Source organism: Phoenix dactylifera, unplaced genomic scaffold (assembly GCF_009389715.1).
Source record: "Phoenix dactylifera cultivar Barhee BC4 unplaced genomic scaffold, palm_55x_up_171113_PBpolish2nd_filt_p 000153F, whole genome shotgun sequence".
Classification (NCBI taxonomy): domain Eukaryota; kingdom Viridiplantae; phylum Streptophyta; class Magnoliopsida; order Arecales; family Arecaceae; genus Phoenix; species Phoenix dactylifera.
In genome coordinates this window covers 939609-962875 of record NW_024067702.1, presented here as the reverse complement: position 1 = coordinate 962875, position 23267 = coordinate 939609, and the positions used below count along the sequence as shown (strand labels likewise).

The 23267-nt window shown below is 37.3% G+C and overlaps 2 protein-coding genes across 5 annotated transcripts; one reads left to right on the top strand and one right to left on the bottom strand.

The window, feature by feature from the left end:
- Positions 1-740: 740 nt before the first annotated feature.
- Positions 741-14394, top strand: LOC103695607 (magnesium-transporting ATPase, P-type 1-like). 3 transcript variants are annotated; one of them, XM_008776977.3, is made up of 9 exons: positions 741-1091; positions 1181-1297; positions 6513-6739; positions 6888-7099; positions 7224-7326; positions 7439-7597; positions 7703-7809; positions 9517-10024; positions 13095-14394. In XM_008776977.3, the coding sequence occupies exons 1-9, from the start codon at positions 965-967 to the stop codon at positions 14235-14237; spliced, it is 2703 nt and encodes a 900-aa protein (XP_008775199.2). In that variant the 5' UTR covers positions 741-964; the 3' UTR covers positions 14238-14394. The 3 variants fall into 3 exon arrangements, with proteins under 3 accessions (XP_008775199.2, XP_008775198.2, XP_038972925.1); XM_008776976.3 differs by having other exon boundaries at positions 7439-7809; XM_039116997.1 differs by lacking the exons at positions 741-1091; positions 1181-1297 and having other exon boundaries at positions 6651-6739; positions 6811-7099; positions 7439-7809.
- LOC120103839 (probable glucan 1,3-beta-glucosidase A) lies at positions 1312-22639 on the bottom strand. Of its 2 annotated transcripts, none has more exons than XM_039116999.1 (11): positions 22369-22639; positions 22176-22265; positions 21960-22066; positions 21717-21836; positions 18009-18188; positions 17684-17842; positions 17320-17489; positions 17043-17195; positions 16022-16374; positions 15400-15579; positions 1312-2968 (listed from the first exon to the last, which is right to left on the bottom strand). In XM_039116999.1, exons 1-11 carry the CDS (start codon positions 22424-22426, stop codon positions 2886-2888), a joined length of 1653 nt encoding a protein of 550 aa, XP_038972927.1. In that variant the 5' UTR covers positions 22427-22639; the 3' UTR covers positions 1312-2885. The 2 variants fall into 2 exon arrangements, with proteins under 2 accessions (XP_038972927.1, XP_038972926.1); XM_039116998.1 differs by lacking the exon at positions 1312-2968 and adding an exon at positions 14292-14573 and having other exon boundaries at positions 22369-22636.
- Between the last annotated feature and the right edge of the window lie 628 nt (positions 22640-23267).

The following is a 23267-nucleotide window of genomic DNA, read 5'->3' as shown; positions in this document are numbered from 1 at the left end:
TAAGGGCCCGATCTTATTTGACCTTAGTATCTCTCAGTAAAGAACTTACATGACTAATAAAAGTTATGACGTACTAGATCTAGCTTTGATACCACTTATTATAAATTTGCAGCTCAAAAGCTTAAATTGTTGAGAGGAAGACTGGTCCATGCTAATAAACTTGTGACACCTTTTGCACTAGTCAATGCGACAGGCTTATGATCCTGTTGCTAGGCTAAAAATGGTGAAATTTATTTCTTGTGAGCTATAAGGCAGTTACAGGGAGACAGTAAGAAACGAAGTGCTCGAGGAGTTTTTATTTTTTATTTTTTAAATTTCTGATGAGCGTAGAAATATGTCTGGTAGTCACTGTCTAAAGTAGAGAAACTGCACAGCAGAAAAAAATGTAGAAATAATAACTGTATCACTGGAGACAACACTATTGACATCTTGCAAGAAAAAAGTGAGATTAGGGTTCTACCACCTACTCAAGCTAGAGGAGGAAGAGGAGGAGGATTTGAACTTTATTTTACTTAATCTTTTGTTGTCTACGCTTGCCAGATTGGAAGCTCTGTGAGACCACTAAATCTCCAAATGTTAAGGGAGTTATTTATCAATGGCTTTCCTTCTTGTTTTCTTTTCTACTGTTGTGCAACCTGTGAGTGCAGTACAGTTAATTTACCAAGTAAAGTGCATCAGACACCCATGTAGCTCTCTTGGTAGGAGACCTGCAAGTGCTGACTGGCAAGTGCAAGCAGCAGTTTCTTCAGAAAATATCTATGAGGAGTTTAAAGACAACTATGCTTCTTTGACTTTCAAATGCACCTAACAGTCTCACATGAGCTTAGTAGTTAGAAGGGAGGAAGAAAACCACATCAAAGCGAGAACTTACATTTCGCCTCTCGTCACCAATTCCTTGACCACCATCATCACTACTGCAACATAAACTTCATCTGCTTCTCGACATCTGTTTGACTAATCCATCATGGACACAAGAAACTCCATCAACGAGAGTCTCGTAAACAAGGGACATCACGCATTTAGAATCAGCGAGAAACGGAGCCATCTGAGAGCTTTTATCGCCGGTTGCTTGAGAAAATTCATACCTGCAAGTAATCCACCTTCTCTGCATCTTTATACTCCTTTTTTCCTTCTTCTAAGTCGTACGTGAGATGGTTTTGCTCTTCTGGTAAATCTTCAGGGAGCCGTGAAGGTGGAACCCGCTCCGAAGCAGAGGAGAAAGTATACTCATGGATATATACCTTGGCCCAAGCTGACAAGGATATGGTCTTTGAGTATGTGAAGTCTACTGAGAGAGGTATCCCATCAACAATTACTCTTGATGGACTAAACTGATTTCTTTCTACAGTATTGTTGGCTGTTCTGAAATATTGTATCAAGAATATATATGTTGCAAACAATCAATTAGTGATCGATCTCAGGCATAGCTCCTATAGATACCGTTTATTGCAGTGTAATAGTAAGGCATCAGAAATTGGCTACTAGAATACTAAGACAACAAGATGTGCACTGTTCATTCAAGAGAAAAGACTCACCCAAGTATAGACCAAAAAACTGGAAAGAAGATTTATTTGGACATAAATTCCAGCTGCTTCATCCATATCGTGGTTAATAGAACATGCAAAATCTGATGAAATTAAATATGTAAGACTCTAAAATTTACTGTGGGGCTTGAATTATCTTGTGACATTTAAAACAGAGAATAAGTTGTTATACCACCACGACCAACCAATGCACTGCACTTTCCGAGAAACAAGAGGATTGGCAATCATGGATTTAGCATTATCATCCTTTCAAATCACTCCTCTCCTTCGAATTTTTGTTTAGAAGAGAAAAATCTGTCTGTTTGAAGAGTTAGGGGCTATGAATGCCTGATCCCTTTGGTCACCAATATATTTCCCAGCATAAATCCACTCATCAATTACCCACAGTTTGAAGGCTAAATCCATAAACTGGTGGGAGTTAGCTGGTTCTTGTTGCAAGGCTTGAGAATTAGCAATTTACGAAGTCCACTAGTTCCAAATCATAAGCAAAGTTGCCCTTGCAGAATGAAGTATCGCTACTTCCCACTTACTCTCGGGCACAATGTTTTCAAGCGTCAACCCCTCAAGTACTTCAAAGAATCGACAGACAGCTCTACATAGGTTTAAACTAATGCAAGAATTTTAAACCTTTCAGGTATTCCTCCATCGCCAGGTCTCTGTCTCCTCCCTCATTATCAGCTGAAGAATTGACAGAGATTATGCAGACTTTCATGCGTATTTATAAGAGACCTCTGTTCTCCCAACAATAGAATTCCTACCTTTTTTATCATTACTGAGTGAAATACAGAACCAAATATCTTGCTCTACTTATATACATGACGGGTCTTTTAAGTGAAATGGAAAATTTTGATTTCTGAAAGTCCAGTATGAACACCTAATGGCTCAATTCTGTATCCAAGAATTGGTGAACCTTTAACATCTGAGTTGGCTCCATGATTTTCCAGTGATTACTCTGATAATTAGCTAGGAACACTGGTCTTTGATGTCATCTTGCTGTCAGAAGCCAGTTACCGCTGCTGACCATTAGTTAGTAGTTAGTAGCCACCATTTCGTCTCCTGGAATGTCTTGAAATTCATGAAGTGATCCATTTTAGATCACCATCTCCATGACAAGAATGTGCATAATGAGACTGAATTGTGCTAATTGGATTTGATGTCATCTCAACACTGCCAGATCCCCTCATGCATATTAAGTCTGTCATTTGGGCCTCTCGTTGGGCTCCCAGACCTTGGGTGCTTCAACAGAGGGATCATTGCCTGCATCATGAAGTTACCGTGATAATGGAATTAAAAAAGTCCATTCGCAATAGGTCAAGTCTGACATATGAAGTTTGCAAGAGGTTAGGATGAATTTCCAAAACATTGTTTAGAAGTGGCTGTGATCCACTTTCTTATCACATATTCCAGAATCCAATATCCACTGCCTTCAAAATTGCACAATAATAGAATTGATAAGGGAAAATTTAATACAACCTTCTAAAATTGGTCAGGAGTGAATGAAGTGCCGTGCAAACAATTCAAAAAATGGTACTGCTTGAGGCACTAAACATCATTCAAAGGTTGAAACTTGAAAATCTTTTGCCTAGTGATTAAACCTTCCATTGTGAGCAAAGTTCACCATCTAGATACTAGATCCTATACTAGTACCATTCTGTTATTATGTTGGTACACCCGATATGGAGGCCGGTTCAACGTACTGACACTTAATATACCCCCCCCCATACCGTGTACCGATTTGGTATCAGTATGGCACGGTCGGTTACGCATCAGTACTTCTCCGTATGACAAACCATGCTTATAAATATTCAAATCTTTCACAATAGTTATAAGCCATAAACCAATAAACACAACACATATTGAGGTGAATGAACTACTTCTTTTAGGATATGAAGCCCGTAAAGTCAATTACAGAATTTACAGCAAAAGTGCAGAAAGCATATTAGGGATGCCTGTATTCTTTGACTACTTATATGCAATTGATTGAGAACCTACCATAAAAGAAAAGCACACATGTTGAAAACATACAGACAAGCATATGTTGACATATAATCAGCAGAAAGAACAATTGCACTTTCCCCAATAAATGCAAGTGTTATTTGGTGATGATTTTAACAGACAAGGCAACAAGAACACTAGAAAACAAGGTTTATGAGGAATTAAAAATCCAAGAAAGTATCACAAGAATCTAGGCAAAAAAGTTCGAATGGGTTGAGAATTATGAAAATGATGGACAAAACAAGAAACATAATTAACTTCTACTCAGTGATGGAGATCAAGAACATATCATGGTGCATTGAAGGGCTGCACCATGAGATTTTTCTTAGATTTAGTCATAGGTATCAATTTTTTGTTTTTTCTATTTATTTTCATTTATTTTTAGCTTTTAGTAGGTCTTTTAACATCAAAGGATGAGATTAAAAGATCTCAATTTTTAATTGTGGGCTTGATGGGACCTATTTACTGTAGTACCACTATTCACAGCACTGTTTCTAGCTTCCGTAATAGTGAACACTGACTATGCCTTATTAGGGGTATATTTTTGGGATTTTAAACTATAGTCGAATTAAGGTTTCTATGTTGCTACAAAAGGGACCCTTAGGGTATGATATAGTCAGAATTTATTCAGATTATGAATAAAATAATGGAGACTTTGATTTCCTTTACTCTTGTGATGTGACTTTGCAAAGAAGGTATGAGGCCTTCAAATCCTAGCTGTGATTCCTAGGTCCTGGAATGAATCTGGTATTATCTTTTCTCTCCTTTTGCTAACTTTTACCGTCTCCAGTTTTGCTTCTGTTTTTTATTTTTTGGGGCTTGGTTGTTCTGTTGTTATTGCTGTGAACTAATCTGCAGCTCAGAGCTTGTGGATTTAACATCAAATCAAGCTATTCCCTTGCCATTGTACCACTGCTTTCCATCTGTGGAAGGCAAACAACCAGCTGTCAGGGTCTATTTTCAGGTCAGATCAACGCTGCAGTCACAGCAGACCTCATCCTCATATGACAGCGAGCCTAAGCCTTCCATCACAACCCATGGTTGATCCCTACAAGCCCTACCCTTGGTGCCCCTAATGCCACTAATGTTTCAGATCTGCAGTGCTGCAGAATCAGATCTGCCATTGCCATCTTTCTTATTTCTTCTTGAATCTAGCCTCATAATCTACCAAGAGACTCCTCTTCCTAGAGAAAAACATAACTGATGGCTTTGTTGTATTTAAAACCCTGAAAATTTCAAGCAACTTATTGGTTTAAGCTTACTTCCCCAGATCCTATAGATCCCTAACATCTAGACTATCCTACATCACTAAGAATTTTGCCAGCAAGAATGCTAGACATTATCACCAAGGTTGTAAATCCCATGGGATGGGGGTGTCCTAGTTTCCCCATAGAACGGGACACCTTGCCATCCCACCCGGTCCCTTTCTTCTTTCCTTTCTTTCTTTCTTTTTTCTTCTTTCTTTCCTTTCTTCTTTTCTTTTTTTTTCTACCTTCCTTTTTTTTCTTTTCCTCTTTCTTTTCCTTTTTTTCTTTCCCTTTTTTTCCTTTTTTTTTTTGTTTTTCCTTTTTTTCCTTTCTTTCCCTTTTTTCTTTTCCTCTTTCTTTCTCTTATTCTTTTTATTTCTTTTTCCCTTTTTCTTCTTCGTTCTTTTTGTTGTCTTCCTACTTTCCTTCCCTTTCTTTTACTTCTCTCTTCCTTTCTTTCTTTTCTTTTTCTTCTTCTTCTTTCCTTTCACTTTTTCCTTTTCTTCATCTTTCCTTTATTTCTTTCTTCTCTTTCTTCTTCTCTCCCTACGTGGATGGGTTTTGGAGTCTCGACCCCGTCCCAGTCCCATTTCTCACGAAAACGGAATGGGATAGGACGACCAGGACACCCTCTATCCTGCCGAGACTTGAAACCTTGATTGTCATAGTTGTAAGCATCTGTTAACTTGGCATGATTTGCTGAAACAGGTGGTTAGATGGAAATCAAAAAAATAACCATCCGTAACCTATCATCAAATATGCAAGAATATTCAACAAAAACATAATAAATTCATATATGGGCAGATGGATTGTTTTTTACAATCAATACAATTTTTTTCCTTTAAAGGCATTATGATTTTGCTAGATTCACTTACCACCTTCCATTTTGAGTTTAGTACAATTGGTGGATAAATTTGCATATTATCTAATCACTATAGATTCTGTGAATGATTGGCCCAAATTTCTTAATGAGCTAGTGCTGGAAAGCATTCAATTTACAACATGTGATGAAATATTTATATGCAGCTCTACATTCATCCTACATAATTGTAACAGCATCTGATACATGACACACTCAAACAACTCATATCACAAGGCCATAAAGTCCATTTCATTAATATGGCATGATTAAGAATGTTGGGCAATAAAGAGGGTCCAAGAAAACAAGACAGAAATTCAGTTCATATAGGAATGTTGATATAGATTTGTAGCAATACTATATGCATGTGGTTGGTTGCATGCATCCATGCGTCTGTGTATGGTAAGGAGAAAAAAGAGAGCATATGTTGTTTATATACAATGTCAATGATGTCTGTGTGCAAGCTTCGCTTCCTTATCAAGAGTTCTCTTTTTAAAGTTGATCACAACTTGATGAGACCTTTTAGATATACACTAAATATTTTAGAATTGAATTTATGGTTTTTAGATTTCATCGACACTGGCCAATAGCAGGAAGTTTCTCCTTTTCCTTTTCCATTCTCTTTGATAGTCTGATATCCAGCTTCATCAACTTTGCCAATGCCATTACATCTTGAATCTGGACTCTGTGGATGCGGTCTTATATAGCTAGAAGATAACAAATTCTACTGGATATAGCAGATATTCCATCAGATTTGTAGCTGCAAGATTGGATTTCCTGCCTTCAAAAAAAAATTAAAAAAAAATAGAAAAGGTCACAACTTTGTTACATTTAGGTCTGCTAAATGTACAGTTTAACCTTATACAGGGTTGAGCTTCAAGGAAGCTGAGAGGAGACTCAAGGAAGGTGGTCGAAATATTCCCCTTGATCATACCTTCCCTAGTTGGTGGCAGCTCTGGTGGAATGCTTTCCTACATCCTTTTAATATCATTCTTGTTGTCATGGCTGTCCTGTCATACTTAGCCGCTGATAATGCCAATGGAAGCATTATGCTTATACTAGTTCTGATAAGTGTGGGCCTTCGATTCCACCAGGTAAATTTCCATAGCATGCCTTGGATTTTGGTCTGTTAGAATCTGATTCTTTCAATTCTTTTCATGTTTAGGTGCTATGAACAGAACTTGAGATACTGAACCACAGAAAAACTTGATTTTTACATACAAAGTACTCACTATATTTCAGGAATACAATAGTTCGAGAGCTGCTATGCAGCTCTCTGAACTCCTAAAATCACCTGTTAGAGTGCAGAGATGTGCTGGAAGAGTTATTCAAACAGAATTAGTAGTGCAAATTGATCAGAGAGACATAGTGCCTGGTGATATTGTCTATTTCAGTCCTGGAGATCTCTTTCCTGGTGACGTGAGGCTACTAACAGCAAAAGAATTGGTTGTAAGGTAACAGAATCAGGGCTGTTTATACCATGTCAAAAATTTCTTAACTAAATTCCATCATATCATAGCTTCTTTCCTCTACAATGACTTATAGAACACATCATCACCATGCTGCTGCTTGAAACAGTCAGTCATCATTAACAGGCGAGTCAGGAACCATGGAGAAAATAGCAAATATAAGGGAAGATCGCAGGACTCCTCTTCTAGAGCTTAAGAATATATGCTTCATGGTAAAGATTTAGAAGCAATTGATCATTTGATATTGCATGGGTATCCAATTAAAGTTTCAAGCATATTTAACATATATTAGAATAAAAGTTGACAAGGGTCATTTAATTCCAGGGAACAAGTGTGGTATCTGGAAGTGGCACCGGGTTAGTTATATCAACAGGTTCTAATACTTACATGAGCACCATATTTGCCACATTAGGAAAGGAGAAACCACCAGATGCCTTTGAAAAGGGAGTTCTATGTGCATCTTATGCACTTATTTGCATTATGGTAGTGGTAGTCCCTGTTATAGTCCTCTCTGATTACCATGCAACTCATAACTTAAGTGAGAGTATTATATTTGGGATCTCCGTCGCAGTGGCTCTGACTCCACAGATGCTTCCTCTCATTGTAAATACAAATCTTGCGAAAGGAGCCATTGCAATGGCAAGAGGCAGATGCATAGTTAAGAGCTTATCCTCCATACAAAACATGGGAGCTATGTAAGTTCACAAAATGCTTTAATTTATGTGACTAATTATGAGAGTGCAATAATAAATGTGATTATTTATGTATATAAAGCTTCCTACAAGCTTATGTTGATGTATATGTATGTACTGTATATATGCACCTGTGGTATATATTTATGCTTTCTGTTGTAATGGAACCACAATGGAGCTAGGTGTGATACATAGAAATTTCTTTGTTCTTTTTTAATTACCTTTCAATTAGATGCACTTGTTTTGCAATAGAATATCCAGTTGGACAAACGTTAGATAGATCATCAAAAGAAAAACATAGCATACCATTTGTTATTTTTGTTGTTTCTGGAATATTTGATTGGTACAAGTTTCCAGAACCGTACCAATAAAATGTTATAGTGCAAGCAAGTTTTGTCAACAGCAGATCCTGCCCAACTTTCTGTACATAAGTCTCCATTGATAGATTTTTTCAATTAAGAATTCAACCATATATAAACAAAATTAGGCAATGTAAATGTTAACCATTTTTATGATGCTATTTTATTAAATCAAAAAGGTACTTGAAGTATGAAAATTATTGTGTGAGAATTTTTCCAAACCACCGAACAAAAGTAGTCTAAAGAAATTAAAATCTATTTTTCAAAAAAAAAGATTCAGATCTAAGTTCTATAAAGTAATTAAAGGACTAAATGATCGAAAAGTCTTAGATGACTAAAACTCAGATGCAAAAAGATAAAAGCATCAGAGAGTGTCTATTTACATGGACCAGCAGTTCATTAGCTTTATAGATTAACTCAGAAAAATAGAAGTGCTATAGAAATACAGCACGAGAGAGAGAGGGAATAGGCAAACCGAAAGCAGTGTTACTCCTCAAGTGTAACTCCTAAGATATTGATGGGAAGTGCACTGACCTAAAAGTTTGTCACACTTGCATTTCTATAGAAAACCACAACCACAATAAGCACTTCTGCGTTCAACAGTGATTTTCACATAGGACCATCCTGTGGCCTATGGTAGAAAATTTCTTCAATCATAAAATTGAATGCATTCACACACATACAAACATACACACACCAAAACAGGCAGGACAGCTATAAAAATGATTAATTTATAGATGGATAACTATGCTAGCTTGAACTCAAGGACAACCAAAAATGCATATCACAAATAGTACATTGGTCAAATTCTACAATGAATGAAATAAAATTTAACTGTTGCAATTACTGATGTGTCTATTGCCTTCTACTTTGTAACACATATATCAACATATTGTCTTTTTAAAGGACAATTTGCTTTACCAGTTCTTGCAGTCTGCAGGAACCAGAAAAGCCATTGGATCCCATCTAACGTCCCCCATGCATTGCACCAGTCCCTCGTGCTCCATGTCAGCATGTGAATCAAGGCAGGTGCAATGCATAGGAGCCATTGGTTGCCCATCGAAGGGCCTCACCAGTTCCTATGGTTTGCAGGAACTGGCGAGGTAAACCGTGCATCTGTTTTAAAGACATTTACGTACAACTGGAGATTCCATTTTATATATTACCGGTCAAGAGATCATGTACAAAATTGAGACTAAACTGAAGAAAGCCAATACTAGAATGAATGTTGAAATTATATTTAATCAAAGGTATGTATTTCAAAAATTGGCATGTTATATATGATCAATTGCTCACTATTTGTTCCCCATCTATGAAAAAATTACTGTTAAAAACATTCCTGTACTTGTAGGGATATCTTATGCATTGACAAGACTGGAACTCTAACGATGGATCGTGTCATAGTGATTCATCATTTAGATAGCTGGGGATTTCCCAGCGAAAGGGTTCTGAAGTTTGCATTTCTGAATTCTTACTTCAAGACTGAGCTCAAAGGACCTATTGATGATGCAATTCTGGCATATGTTTATACCAACGGATATAGATTCCAGTCATCCAAATGGAGAAAAATAGATGAGGTCCCTTTTGATTTTATTAGAAGAAGAATGTCTGTCATTGTTGAAACAGATCTAAACACCATCCTTGATGATACTTGTCCTGGTATTGAGACTGCTAGTTGTGTGATAACAAAAGGAGCGCTTGAAGAAGTATTAAACATCTGTACTTCAATCGAGCAAATCGATAGTGGTGTAACTGCAGCCCTGACTCCAGAAGATCGGTCAAGAGTCCTTCAAAAAAGTGAAGAACTGAGTAATGATGGACTTCGGGTCCTGGGAGTAGCAATAAGAAAGATGAAAACAGTACGTTCCCACTTCTTTATATCTTAATTACAGATTTTAATGCAAAAGCTCACTTTTCAATGTCAATCTTTAGCACTTGTTTATATTAAACATAGATACAAAGATTACTGAAAGAAGTCAACAACCCACACCACAATAATGTTGACAATTTCATGCTTAATCATGACTGTTTTAACTAGATGGTCTGCAATTGAGAGGCTTTAGTATTTTTCTCTCTACAAGTTGGTTTCCATGCTACAGCTAATCATTACTTTTGTCCACTCAAACTTTGAAGTAGGCATACTAGCCAGTTTAGCAGTTTCCTAAATATGAAGCAGACACAAAGTAGTTACAGGTGATTGAAGCATGATTGGAATGTCTACATATAGTGTTCTTACAAGCATTTCCTGCTATACTATTTGATATAGTGAATTATGAACTATAACTTTTTTCCAATATATGTATATACTTTACTTGAACAATATGCCATCACATGGTATGGCATTTTTATTAAACCCACCTCCTCCTAAACTTAACGTTGGTATGGATGAGCTTAATCATTCTTATCCTAGAGTCCTTTCTAAACACTTTTTTCTCTTGAACATTGACTTCTAGGACAAGAATGATTAAGCTCATTCACACCAAAATTAAATTAGGTGGCAGAGGTGGGTTCTGGAGATAATAAAGATTGCAGAATCTACTGATTAACATATAGTAACAAGAGAGAGTTTAAGGCATCATTCCTATACAAAAATCATTAGAGTCACTATCACAAGATAATATAAGAACACATGTAGAAACTAACATCAAAGCTCAAACTAGTAAAACATTATGGTTTGTCTTTGCCTTCTTCTAGAGGTGTGAAGATGTTGATTAGAAAAGGAGATGTCCCTTTGCTGATGATCCTTCCTATCCAAGGTCAGCAGAACCGTCTCGAACTGAATAGTTCCGGCCATACCGAGCCTCTCGGCGGCGGACCAGGACAGTTCCGGCAACGGGAACTAAACCCGTTGCCAAAGGAGAAGAAGGAGAAAGAAATAGAGGAAAAAGGAGAGCGAGCGGGGGAGAGAGGGAGAGGAAGAGAGGGAGGTGGAGGCCGGCCAGCGGAGGGCCGGCGAGCCGCGCAGAGGACGCTCCTTCGGGCTCCGTGGCCGAGTCCCTTGTTTCATTCGAAATAGGGGACCCTACCGCAAAGCCTTCCTCCGCCTCCTTCCCAGGTTGCCGGCCTTCGTCGATCCTCCGCTGGCCTCCGCTACCCTCCTCTTTTCCTCCCTCTCTCCCCCTTCTCCCTCTCTTTTTCTCTCTCCCGTTCGCCCTCTCTCCCGCCTCCTCTATTGTGTCAGTATAGGCCTGGTATGCCACAGCACGAGCCCATACCGACTCATGCCATCGAGCAACCAGTCCGATGCCTGGTACTGACACAACAAACCATGCTCCCATCTCTCACCTTTCTTCTCTCTTTTCCTCTATCAACCCTCGGTCCCCTTCCCTCTTCTCTAATGTCTCCCTCCCGTCTGTCTTTTGCCTTCTCTTTCCCTCTCCAAAACCCTAGAGCCACTCTCAAAGCCAACGCTTGAAGTACCAGCACCCATGCACCGACCTATATCTTATCATATAGTATGGACCAGTAATGGTACTATATTAACACATGGCGCACCACTCCATGCTGACCCACACAAACACACACATAAAAAAAAGAAAAAGGTGATGTACCATGTATTTAGTACAGATTTGTAACAAGGGGCATACCTATGCCTTTATGTTACCTGGTACGATACAATCAATATAAATGGTAGACATTGGGTACTTAAATACTTGCCCAAACATTTACTTCAAAAATTTCCATTCACATTTTTCCCTCTAAATTCTATGGTACACCTTTCCCTTTCTTTTGTTATATTCTTTACTTTTTTTCTCTATTTATTTAAGTTTGCATGTTGGTATCTATTCTATTTAAACTAAAACATGTTTTGGTTTATGTGTTCCATGTTTAATCGAAGTACACATAGGTTGTGTTCAGGTTGAGAGCTTTCTTGACTCAAGGCCAACTCAATCCAGCCTAGCCCATTGTCCTTCGCAAATTGTCAAAAATTATTGTTATTTTTTGTTTTTTATGATTTTGACTTTTGATAAACTTTGAAAGGCTACATAATATAAAGATTCCATACAATACAATACACTCCAATATATTTTTGATATAGTCAGATTATTTTCTTCTTTCTTTTTTTGTCTTACCATTTTAGGGGTAGCAATTTACTTCGTTCCAAAGTTTGCCGTACTGATCAGTACCGTACCATACCGGACATACCATACCAGAGTATTTGGACCTACTCTGGTGGCGGATCGTTTGGAAGCACCATGGGCTAGGCTCCGAGAGAGGGGAAGGAAGAAAGAGTTCAAAGAGAATATGTGGAGAGAAAAAAACGGAATGATAAAAATAAGTACAAAACCTTAGTTAGAGGGAGAGGGGGGAGGCTTACCTTTGAGGGTGGTTGACGTCATTGCAGCATCTAAGAGGTGGGAGGAGAACAAGCGAGCAAGCATCTGGTGGAGAGTCTCGAACCATTGAGAGAGCAAGCAAACAACTGAACCATCAAATTAGGGGGAGGGGAGGGGTTTTATAATTGAACCAACCTAATAAATTGAACTATCCTGATTTGGTGTCAGTTCGGTTCAGTACGGACCAAAAAGCCCAATTCAGATTAATTTGGCAAGCGCTGATCAAGTACCTGAACCTTCTTATCCATTTATTGGTTTTATATTGTCTTTGTTAGTGACTCCACTTAACATGTAATAAGTTTGTTTAGCATAAAGCATGTTCTTAGGTGTGTGATGGTTTTAACAAATCTCAGAGTTCTACATAAGTATGCACCAAATTATCAGCATAAAATAATGCTCTTTCAGTGCTTCATGAGAAGGTTTGGAAACAAAAGAGGATTTTTTCGAATGCTAAGCAAACACTGCAGCTTTACCTTCTAGTATGCAATACTAAAATTCTGAAGTTAGGATAGCCTATCAAGTACAGAAAATTTGATTATATATAATGATGGTGTATGCTTTGTATTTAGTCTCTCTCTATTTTCTATTACAGAAAAACATCAGTATGTCCAACTACACAGCAATTGAATCAAACATGGTTTTCCTTGGTCTCATCTCCTTCTTTGACCCACCAAAGGACTCGGCTAAGCAGGCCCTGTGGCAATTAGCAGAAAGGGGAGTAAAGGCAAAGGTATTAACAGGTGACTCACTTTCCCTGGCCATAAAGGTCTGCAAAGAGGTTGGAATCAGGACGACTCATGTAATAACAGGCCCAGATCTTGAGGTCCTTGATCATGATGAGTTTCATGAGACCATCAAAAGAGTCACAGTGCTGGCCCGCCTTACTCCAATTCAGAAGCTTCGAGTGGTCCAGTCATTGCAAAAGGTTGGAAACCATGTTGTTGGGTTTTTGGGTGATGGAATTAATGACTCCCTTGCATTGGATGCTGCTGATGTTGGGATCTCGGTTGACTCTGCAGCAAGTGTAGCTAAGAACCTTGCTGACATTATTCTACTTGAAAAGGATTTAAATGTCCTTGTGTCTGGTGTTGAACGTGGTAGGCTCACATATGGAAACACTATGAAGTATATAAAAATGTCTTTGGTAGCAAACATCAGCAGTGTTATCTCACTCCTCATAGCAACACTATTCCTACGGTTTGAACCACTCACTCCCAGGCAGCTTCTTACACAGAACTTTCTGTACAACATAGGCCAGATTGCAATACCATGGGATAAAATGGAAGAAGGGTATGCAAAGTCCCCACAGCGTTGGTCTTCCAAAGAGTTACCAATATTTATGCTATGGAATGGTCCAGTTTGCTCAATATTTGATGTTGCCACCTTTCTGTTTCTTTGGTTTTATTATGGAGCCTATAGAGTTTCAGCCTCCGAGTTTTTCCACACTGCTTGGTTTGTTGAGGGTCTCCTTATGCAGGCTCTTATCATCCACATGGTCAGAACTGAAAAAATTCCATTTATACAGGATATGGCATCATGGCCCGTTATTTTCTCAACCATCACAGTCACTGCTGTTGGGATCATAATCCCATTTACACCAGTTGGAAAAGTTATGGGATTGACTTATCTTCCATTGTCATATTATGGTTTTTTAGTTATTCTTTTCCTTGGGTATTTTACACTTGGACAGGTTGTCAAGAGGGCTTATATTCTGACAAACAGACAGTGGCTTTAGACAACAAATTCACAATTGAGAACCAAGCTACCATAATTGCATTTTATTCCATTCTGTTGGGAAAAAGAATATTGAATTTGAGTCGATATTGTTGTACAGGATCTTTAACACTTCTTTGGATATTCCAGTTAATACAACTGAAACTTATTGATGTTCACTGATAAACGAGGGACAAACAACCCAACAAAAAATGGGGGTTTTAAAAAAGATTTTCTTTGGTAGTGCCCCTCAGATGCTTGCAGAGTTACTATGTCATACCAGATAGTGCACATAAAAGTACCCCACATGCCACTGTGAGCCAGACAAAATTATTTGGGGTTTTCATTGGTGAACTACCTGCAACAGAATTTTAAAATATGAAACCAGATATTAGAATTTTTTTCACAATCATTAATTGAGACTCCTAGAAATATCAGAAGATACTAACACTGAGTTCTTTTTTTCCTGAAGATATATCAGCCATTTTAATTTAATAATACAGTTACCACTTAAGGGTTCAAGAAATAGAAGATACTGTTAAATAAGATGAAGTCAATGTAATACCAAGTACAAATGTTATATCATAATCATTGTATTTTCACAAGATAATTCCTGTCTGCAGCCATAAACTAATAACTATCAAGCATATTAGGAAAATAACATGTTATGGTGTCAGCTTGTTAAGTTGGTAAACTCATTGGAGGGTGGTACCTAATGACCTCGGTTCAAATGCCCCGCTACCCGGGTGACTGGGTGGAGCTTAACACCTTCCCTTTTCTTCAGAAAAAAAAGTACAGAAAATGAACTAATTGCAAATTTACATGAATAGAACAAGGCATATAGAAGCTGCAATTAGGTCATGCCATTTCAGGACGTGAAGCATAATTTACTAGAAAGTAGAATTTAATGACTTTTGTCAACAGATGCTAACTTCAGATGAGACTTACACAAGTAAACCTTAAACTTCGCCTTTTTTGGTATGACGAAAACCAGTGAAACAAAGTGGAGATTGTTGTCAAAGAATTGTTGCCATCAAAATTGATCGTATATTTTGTTCAGCATGGCTCGGTCTCATTCTTATAAGACAATAAAATAGTTGCAAGTGTAGATGATACGAGAGCTACAAACTTGAGATAAAACAAATGTTTGCCATTGTTAAGACAAAAAGGAGTTGAAGACTTACCAAGCAGTAGATATTTGTTCTTGATATTCCACTCAAAATCCCAATGAATCCTATCATTCTTCAGTGTCCAATAGGACCAACCAAAAGAGGCAGCATCATAAGCCTGTAACTGAGCACTTCCATACATTTGGTATTGTATCTGAGAGGCATTTGTCACACTCCATTCATTCACCCACTCTCCTGAATGATATACAGGTAATGTATACTATAACATCAGTCTACAGAAATCAGAAAAAATTTGGAACTACCAAAAATTCAGTAGAGAACAATGTTATAAGAAAAGTGTGCCAAGTATCTTGGATATCCTGGTAATCTTTAGCCATAGGAACTTACAATGTAGTTACATAAAACAAGTGAATAAAGTCTTATCTTACATGAAAATATCAGGTTTTTCTTGGTTTGAATCTTCGGGAAAGAATAGTAGTAACATAATTTATTGTAAAATTTTCTCATATAATTAATAAAGGATGACACATATATCCAAAACATTTTTAACAGTGAAATAGTAAACCTCTTCCTGCATATCAGATATTTCATATCTAGTATGATAGCATTCTTTAGGGAACAGTACAGTAAGATCAGTCTTGAAAGGTAAAACCAAATGTTAACTTCAGAATCCTACCAATGTAGACAAGAGGTCCATTTGCACTGTCCAGAGACTGCAACTGTGGCACTCTGCTCTCGTATATAAACTGAATATTTTCCATGGCATTCATGTTATCAAAATATGGGTCAAATAGATTGTAATAGTGTAAATCCACAACAATGTTTGAATCACCAATGTTCGCCTGATAAAGCTCCATTGGGTCTGCATTTCCTATTCTCTGGCAGATTATCACATATGCTTCGGATGAATAGTTCCGAACAATTTGGTAGCCTCTCATGTAATAACTAACTAAAACATCCAAGGGAACCGAAGCGGCAGAAGGCTCATTCAAAAGCTCAATCCCTAAAAGAGCAGGATGGTTTGCATACCTACAAATGGAGAAAAGCAATCTCCTGTAAGCCCAACTGGGGAATGTTAAATTTTGGTGAAGATCTAAGTCTTTAGAAAGCAAATAACTCACAAACTTCTCCGCACCACTTTTGTCCTCAAGTAAACACATGGTATTTAATAATAATTTTTATCATATGCTTTATCTTTTTACCACTAGTAGAAATAACTCTTACATTACTGAAAGCTTTAAACTTCTATATCAAAGATAATCTTAAAGGAACATTTTATAATTCTGAAAAGACTACTTATTTATTTGCAATGAACCTGACACTCTTTACATATCATTTAACTCAAGAAAGGACCTAATCAACCTAACGAAAAATTGATCACTTTCTTAAACATGTAAAGGCTTTCAGGATCCTCTAAAATTCTAAAAAAAATTAAACATAAAATAAGAATTATAAAACATGTTCTTTTCCTATATCATATCACCATCAAATTGTACCTAGTGTTACTCACAATTCAATCTTTTTTGTGCAAATTTATCAATTGTACTATGTTGTTGTATTTGATTGTCTAAAATTAGTTTGTTTTGGTGAATGGTTGAATTGTATTCATATTAATATGATAAGGAACTCAAACATCTGGAGTTCTTGCGGATGTCTGTCAAAGATGTTAATAATGAATCATGAAAAAAGCATTGTACCTTGCAGACAAAAAGTCAATAACATCCAGAGTTTGTGAGATGTAATCTGGTGATGGCCAGCCTACTGAACCATCTCTACTAGCACTATGTTCCATTCCATTTTGGGAGCCAGGCGCAGCATGGAGATCAATGATACACTTCAAATTATAGACCCTGCACTCAAAGTAACAATAGTGCAACATTCATGAAAACCTGATAAAAATAACAGTGACTGATAAGCTTTTAATATACATGCTTCTCTTATTTGCTGCAAAGAAAAGTCAGGAACTAGACCTACTGTGCCCAGGAAAATGCTCCGTCCAGAGCTACCAAGGATCCTCCAATAAAAGGAGCTGGTGGATATGGATCTTGTGCTATCCACCATCCAACAGGAATTCTCACAGTATTTATACCATTCCGGGACAGGAAAGCAAAATCTCCTGCTGTGATAAAGCTTCTTTGATGTTTCTGTTCATTGTAGTAGAAAAAATTAGACAGCAGTATTTAGTGGAAAGCCAATGAAATATCACTGATTTTGATGATTAAATTTTAGATGGCTTTATGAAGTTATCCTTTAACAATTAGAAAACTTTCTTTTCCAGAGGTCTATGATGTATCAGGATTTCTTATTGCGGTAAGAACAAAGTATATGTCAGACTTACCATCAGGACCTCCTTGGCTTTATCATGTCCATACCCATTAGCAAGCTGGTAATCCCCAAGCAAATTATTGGCAGCAATTGTCATTTCAAATGTTGCTGCATTATCATCCCACCCAGGCACCCCTTGATAATTTGCAGTGAGCTGATTATTCATTGTTGCCTGCATGAGATTCAGATTAGTTAACCTATTCTTATGTTGTACTGGTGTATGGAATAAGTAAAGCAACTGAAATACAATGCATTTGATATTCTGAATGAGGAATAAATGACTAAAATAGATGCAAGTGCAATTTCAAAATCCCTAAGCTGAGTCCCATAAGCAATACCTGCACATAGTTTCCACCCAAAAGTTTGATGTGAACCCTAGTATCATTTCTTTCAATATAAAATGTTTCATTCAACGCTGGTGAAGTTACCGTTGCTGATATCGGATCCCCCTCACTACTTGTCAAAAATTGACCTCCAAAGCATCGGAACTGAAATTCTCTATCGGAAACTCGCCATAACTAGTATAAAAAGTAACAGTTGATTTAATCTCTCAAATCAGGAGCCAAAAAGATCTCCACTTAGAAGAGAATTTTAGAACCATAAAGAGCATAAATACTTGTGAAATTCTGAAAGCTTGAGAAAAATTTAATTTCAACAACAAGCTCTAAGATCAATTTGGAATCAGTGCTCTTTTAGCATAAAACAAGACAGTTCTACCAACCATAACCAATTAGTGCTAGCCTGAATAATCGAAATTTGTTTGACGAATCCTTCCTAGCAAATCATTTCTATTAAAGGTTGCATGATTATATCCATCATTAATGCAACAAATTCCAAAAAATCCTCACTTCTATCCACGTTGTTTCATAGCCCTCTCTCTCCTCTTCCCATGAACCTTCGATAAAATTCCAAGTCATGCTGCCTCACTAACTTAATACAAATGTCAACAATATCCCCATCTTTCACCACTTTATCCCCCATTCTCCTATTTCTAAACTTATTCTAGTGTATACACTTCTAACCCTAACCTTCCTAGTGTTAGGACACATCCACCATTGACCAAAATATATCTATTTTTGCATTCAGATCATTTCTTACTGTCAAAATTTTAAATCCATATAAAAGCCTTATTAATGTCTTAGGATTTCCCTTATGGTCTGAAAGACATATGGTGACCATAATATGCTTTAGAAATACTTCTCTACTTCGCGGATCCATTCCAATTATATTAGACACATCTTCATATTATTGGTCTTCTTTATTTTAATTAGTGGTTTTGATACCCATACCTATCCTGTAGGCTGCAATATAATAGTCAAAACCGGTACACTAAAAATATTTTTCTTTCTTGTTTTATTTTTTTTAATTGTTTCATAGCTTTTTAGTGTTGTTTTCTCCAGTTTTAATAGTTTTTATAGCGTTCTAGGCCCCAGAACATTTTACTTTTTTAGTAGACCATGGGGTTGGTTAGTTGAGATTCAACATGACAGCATTTAAAAAAAAAAGAAAATGATAATTAAAAAAATAGTTTGCACTTATTGCCAAAAATTATTTTTAGCACATGCACATCTTTAGCACTAACATGCTACTATTTGTTTATCAAAAGTATTTTGATTTTGATTTTTCAATTATTTTCAACATGAAAATATATCTCACAAAAAATAAAACTACTGATGATTTAATTATGCCAAAATATAGATCTATGGTAGACGTCCATTATTGCATGAAATCATGCCAAAAGAAAAAATCTATGGCATACTCTCCCATTATTTTTTATTTTTGGCCTTTTTTGGCAAAAATAGAGGGGAGATGAGTGGTAGAATAACTTAGTAGATGAGTCTTAGAGCTTCAAATATATTGGTTCACAGCCAGATCTTGAGGAAATAGAGCTCCTCCATTCAGTTCTACCCTCATCCTTCCTCTCTCTTCCTATTTTTGTAACAAAGAAAGAAACAAGGGGTTTGCAACCCTTTTCATTGGATATGGAGTAATACCAATGCTCAAAGGGCAAGCGGTGGTTGTAGCACTTGGTATTGGTTGGTATTGTGCAGTTTAGAGCTGTTTTATCTAGTTCAGCCAAGAAAGTGGATTAGACCCTTGGATAAAACCCCTGGAGATCATAGTGGAGGGGAGGCTTTTGCACTGACAAAGAATAGCTCGAAAAGGGTGAGGAAGGAGAGACATGAGAAGGTGGATAAAAACAAATTTATAACAAATAAAAAGTAATTGGTTGCTCATTAGTTGTGCGTTAGTTTCCCATATTTCTCTCCCACTGGTTGACATCCACTCTCCCATTTGGTTAAAATATAATAAACATATATTATAGCAAAGTCCTTAAAATCTAACATCCCATCCTATTTTTGCATAGGATGATACCTTCTAAGAACAATACATGACTGCCTATATAAACTTTCCTCAAAACATTCACAAAAAGCTTCGAGTCAAGATGAATAACGAATGCATTTTCTTTTGACATATAGTAAGTTATTTAGCAAGGTTTATTAAAGATTTGCCAAGGATATTTGCAAAAGGCTCAATGAAATTAAGATGAAAAAAAGGGATTATTTCTTAGACATCTAAAGGCTTGTTTTGCAATAGTTTGCATAGTTGACTTCTTTTGACATGACTAGACTGAGCACAAGTTCATGGACAAACAAAATTGTTAGATAGGATAACAAGATTGCTGGCCCAGAATGAAAAAGTCAGATTCTAGTTTCAATGCACTGAACAAGGTTTGTTCCCACTACAAGGCAATTATAGGTAATTTAGATGCCTTTTCTTTCTTTGAGGAAAAAATCTGGTCTATATGTCAACAAAGTAATTTCTCTGTTATCTGCTATTGTGCCTGCCTTGCATCTTTCTACAGTGCTGCACACCTCCTTATAGTGATGCATGAAAAGTTCTTGCAAAATATCATAGCATGTCAACTGTGTCAAATCCTTGTGGGCAGAAGCATGACACATGATACCTACAATAAATTAAAGAATTAGAAAGGACTGACTAAAAGGGTGAGTTCATCTCAAAACTTCAAACTAGAACTCATCCAATTGGTCTCTCTAGCTATGTAGTATAATAATATAACAAAAGTCTTTAAGAAGAGTGGTTATGGCTTAATCATCATTTTTGGAAATGGCTTAGACAAATTTTCTAACCAAGACCAAGAAAAGTATTTATGGCTCAACTGTTATGTTCGTAACAGCCTAAACAGATTTTGTAACCAAGGCCCCCTCCACCATTTGAACAAAAAAGAACGGAAAAACTCAATGAGAAGAAATGTAAGAATGCATTGATCAGAAGGAAACATTGTGTTTCAATGACACAATGTCATGGTGATGATCTGCGCAGGTCCAAAAGTCAATTTAAAAACTTTACAAGCTACAAATGCAAGCAACTCATCTAAACAAAACTGCCTTGATTCAATTTCAACTCACTGACTTATTGCTGAAGATATTTGGGGGCCTACAGTATTGAAGATTTATCAGACCTTAATGATTTATAATAGTAGTGCCATGACAATGTTTGTTCAATGTACTTTCCAAACCATTATTACCATCCACAAAATCCTCAGCATTCCTCAGGCATGGATTACGCAAGGAGCATTACTGAAAGAACACCTTTATAATGGATTAATAATCAGATATGCTGATAAATTTCAATAACAGTAAGTAATATTAGTGATTGAAATTGCAACCACCGTTAGCAGAACCCAAGTTATTCTGCATAAACACAAGTTCAGCAATCCATCTAGGAAAATGCATTCACAAAGTAGAATCTACTGCATCCTGTCACTCTTAACCGTAAATAACTCTACATATCGGTCACAATGTCTAAACCACAAATCCTCATTCATCGAAATACATAAAAAGAACTGGAAAAAAGGATGCAAATTAACAAAAGCAAGCGAAAAATCCCAAAGAAAATCCATATCAGCAATCAAAAAATGATTTTAGGGTTTAATCAGGACTAGTCTTCCATCCATCAATAATCTCAGTTCCAAGAGAATATTGATGAAACAATTCAAGAACTTTCAAGAACAGAGCTCAAACCCTGAAGGTCTCCCAAGAAGACGCAACATCTCTGTCCACCGTCACATTCATGCCGCCTCCACCGTCCACGCTCACATACTTCTGCAGCGTCACCGACTTGAATTGCACCTGGGTCCCATCCTATACCCAAATTCCACCCCCCCCCCCCCCCCCCAAAAAAAAAAAAAAAAAGAGAGAACAAGTAAGCCAATGATTCCCCAAAAGGAACTCAATTGCTGAAACCAATGGCAATGGATAACCTACAAGCATGTCTCTGTTGGGAATTCCGTCGAACAGGGAGGGCTTGATCCACCCCTCCACCACAAGCCAGCCCCCTAAGTTCACCCCCCTCACCTTATCGAGCCCATCCACTGAAACAATCACCAAGCAGACCACAATTCCAAAAAGAATATAGAAAAAAAAAGGAAAAAAAAACTTATGAAATCTATTGTAAAGCAAAATAGTATGCATGTCTCCCACCTGATGAGTTTGCCAATGGAAACAAAATCCACAGCAGGATCAGAACACAAAATGCCCATCTACCCATTTCCGCTGAGGCAAAGAAAAAGTCTGCAGCAATGGAAACCAAAACAGCTATCACCGAGGAACCCTCCTTTAAAATAAGGAACGGGATGGGTGTGGCAAAGAAGTGAGGAATCTCATCCTTTTATACCTTTCTTACCACCAAGTTTATTCCAAATCCAGTAATGTAAGCATGTCATTATAGGCATTATCTTAATGACCTTTTACAAAAGGAGCTTCCTTCTTCCGTTTTTCCCCCTCCATCTTTATCGACGGGAGCTTAAATTTGGCTAAGCTCTGGAAATTAATGATCGGAAAGTAATGGAGCTTTTACACAAGAGAGAGGCCAAAAAGTTTTCGGTAGAGTAAAGACGTACTTTTTCCGCCACTTTTCTTCTTCTTTCTAGGTCCGGGGGTTGGACTATTAGCTATTTGAATCCAGATCTGGAATTAAAAAAGGGGCTTTGGCCAGAATTTTAGTTCGAACTCGATCTGGGGGGGGGGGGGCTACCCGAATAGTATGAATCATCGGTTTTAGCAAAAAAAAAAAAAAAAAAAAACTCGATCTGGGAAAGAGGTGGGCCCACGTTGTGGAGATCTCGGTAACGTGATCCAGCGGCGATTTTGTCCTTTCAAATACATTGCGATTCCGAGGTGTTTTCTTTTGTTTTTTCTCCGGTGGGCGGTGGTGGGTGTGGGGTCGGGAATTGATGGGCAGTCAACCGTTTGCGTCTTTGAGCTGTTTTCTGGGATTGGGATTCAGCAAGGGAGGGAAAAGAGCATAGCCGTGGCCACGGCATTGTGAGCTTGCCTATCATGTCTAGCTGGAGCTTAGCATAATTGATCCCGATTAATTAGAAAGAAGGCACTCAAAATTTGTTTAGAGATTGACTTACAAAAGAGTCAATGGAGAGTATCTTTATAGATTAAGAAGAGCTAATTTCTATCTTTTCTATTTTATATATGTTGCCGCTAGAATCCAAAGTATCGAGATCGGTAGGTTACCAAAGTGATTTAGTAAGATCGGCTACACTTTGAGTCCATGTCCTG

What these genes read in the sequence shown, in the direction of transcription:
- LOC103695607 (XM_008776976.3), top strand. Translation starts at nt 965, where the DNA reads ATGGACACAAGAAACTCCATCAACGAGAGTCTCGTAAACAAGGGACAT. An exon ending in TGGGCCTTCGATTCCACCAG is followed by an intron (nt 6,740 to 6,887) that starts GTAAATTTCCAT and finishes ACTATATTTCAG; the next exon opens with GAATACAATAGTTCGAGAGC. An exon ending in TTAAGAATATATGCTTCATG is followed by an intron (nt 7,327 to 7,438) that starts GTAAAGATTTAG and finishes ATTTAATTCCAG; the next exon opens with GGAACAAGTGTGGTATCTGG.
- LOC120103839 (XM_039116998.1), bottom strand. Translation starts at nt 22,426, where the DNA reads ATGCCTATAATGACATGCTTACATTACTGGATTTGGAATAAACTTGGT. An exon ending in CTTCTTGGGAGACCTTCAGG is followed by an intron (nt 18,189 to 21,716) that starts GTTTGAGCTCTG and finishes TTTTTATACTAG; the next exon opens with TTATGGCGAGTTTCCGATAG. An exon ending in GAACAAATATCTACTGCTTG is followed by an intron (nt 14,574 to 15,399) that starts GTAAGTCTTCAA and finishes ATTCTGTTGCAG; the next exon opens with GTAGTTCACCAATGAAAACC.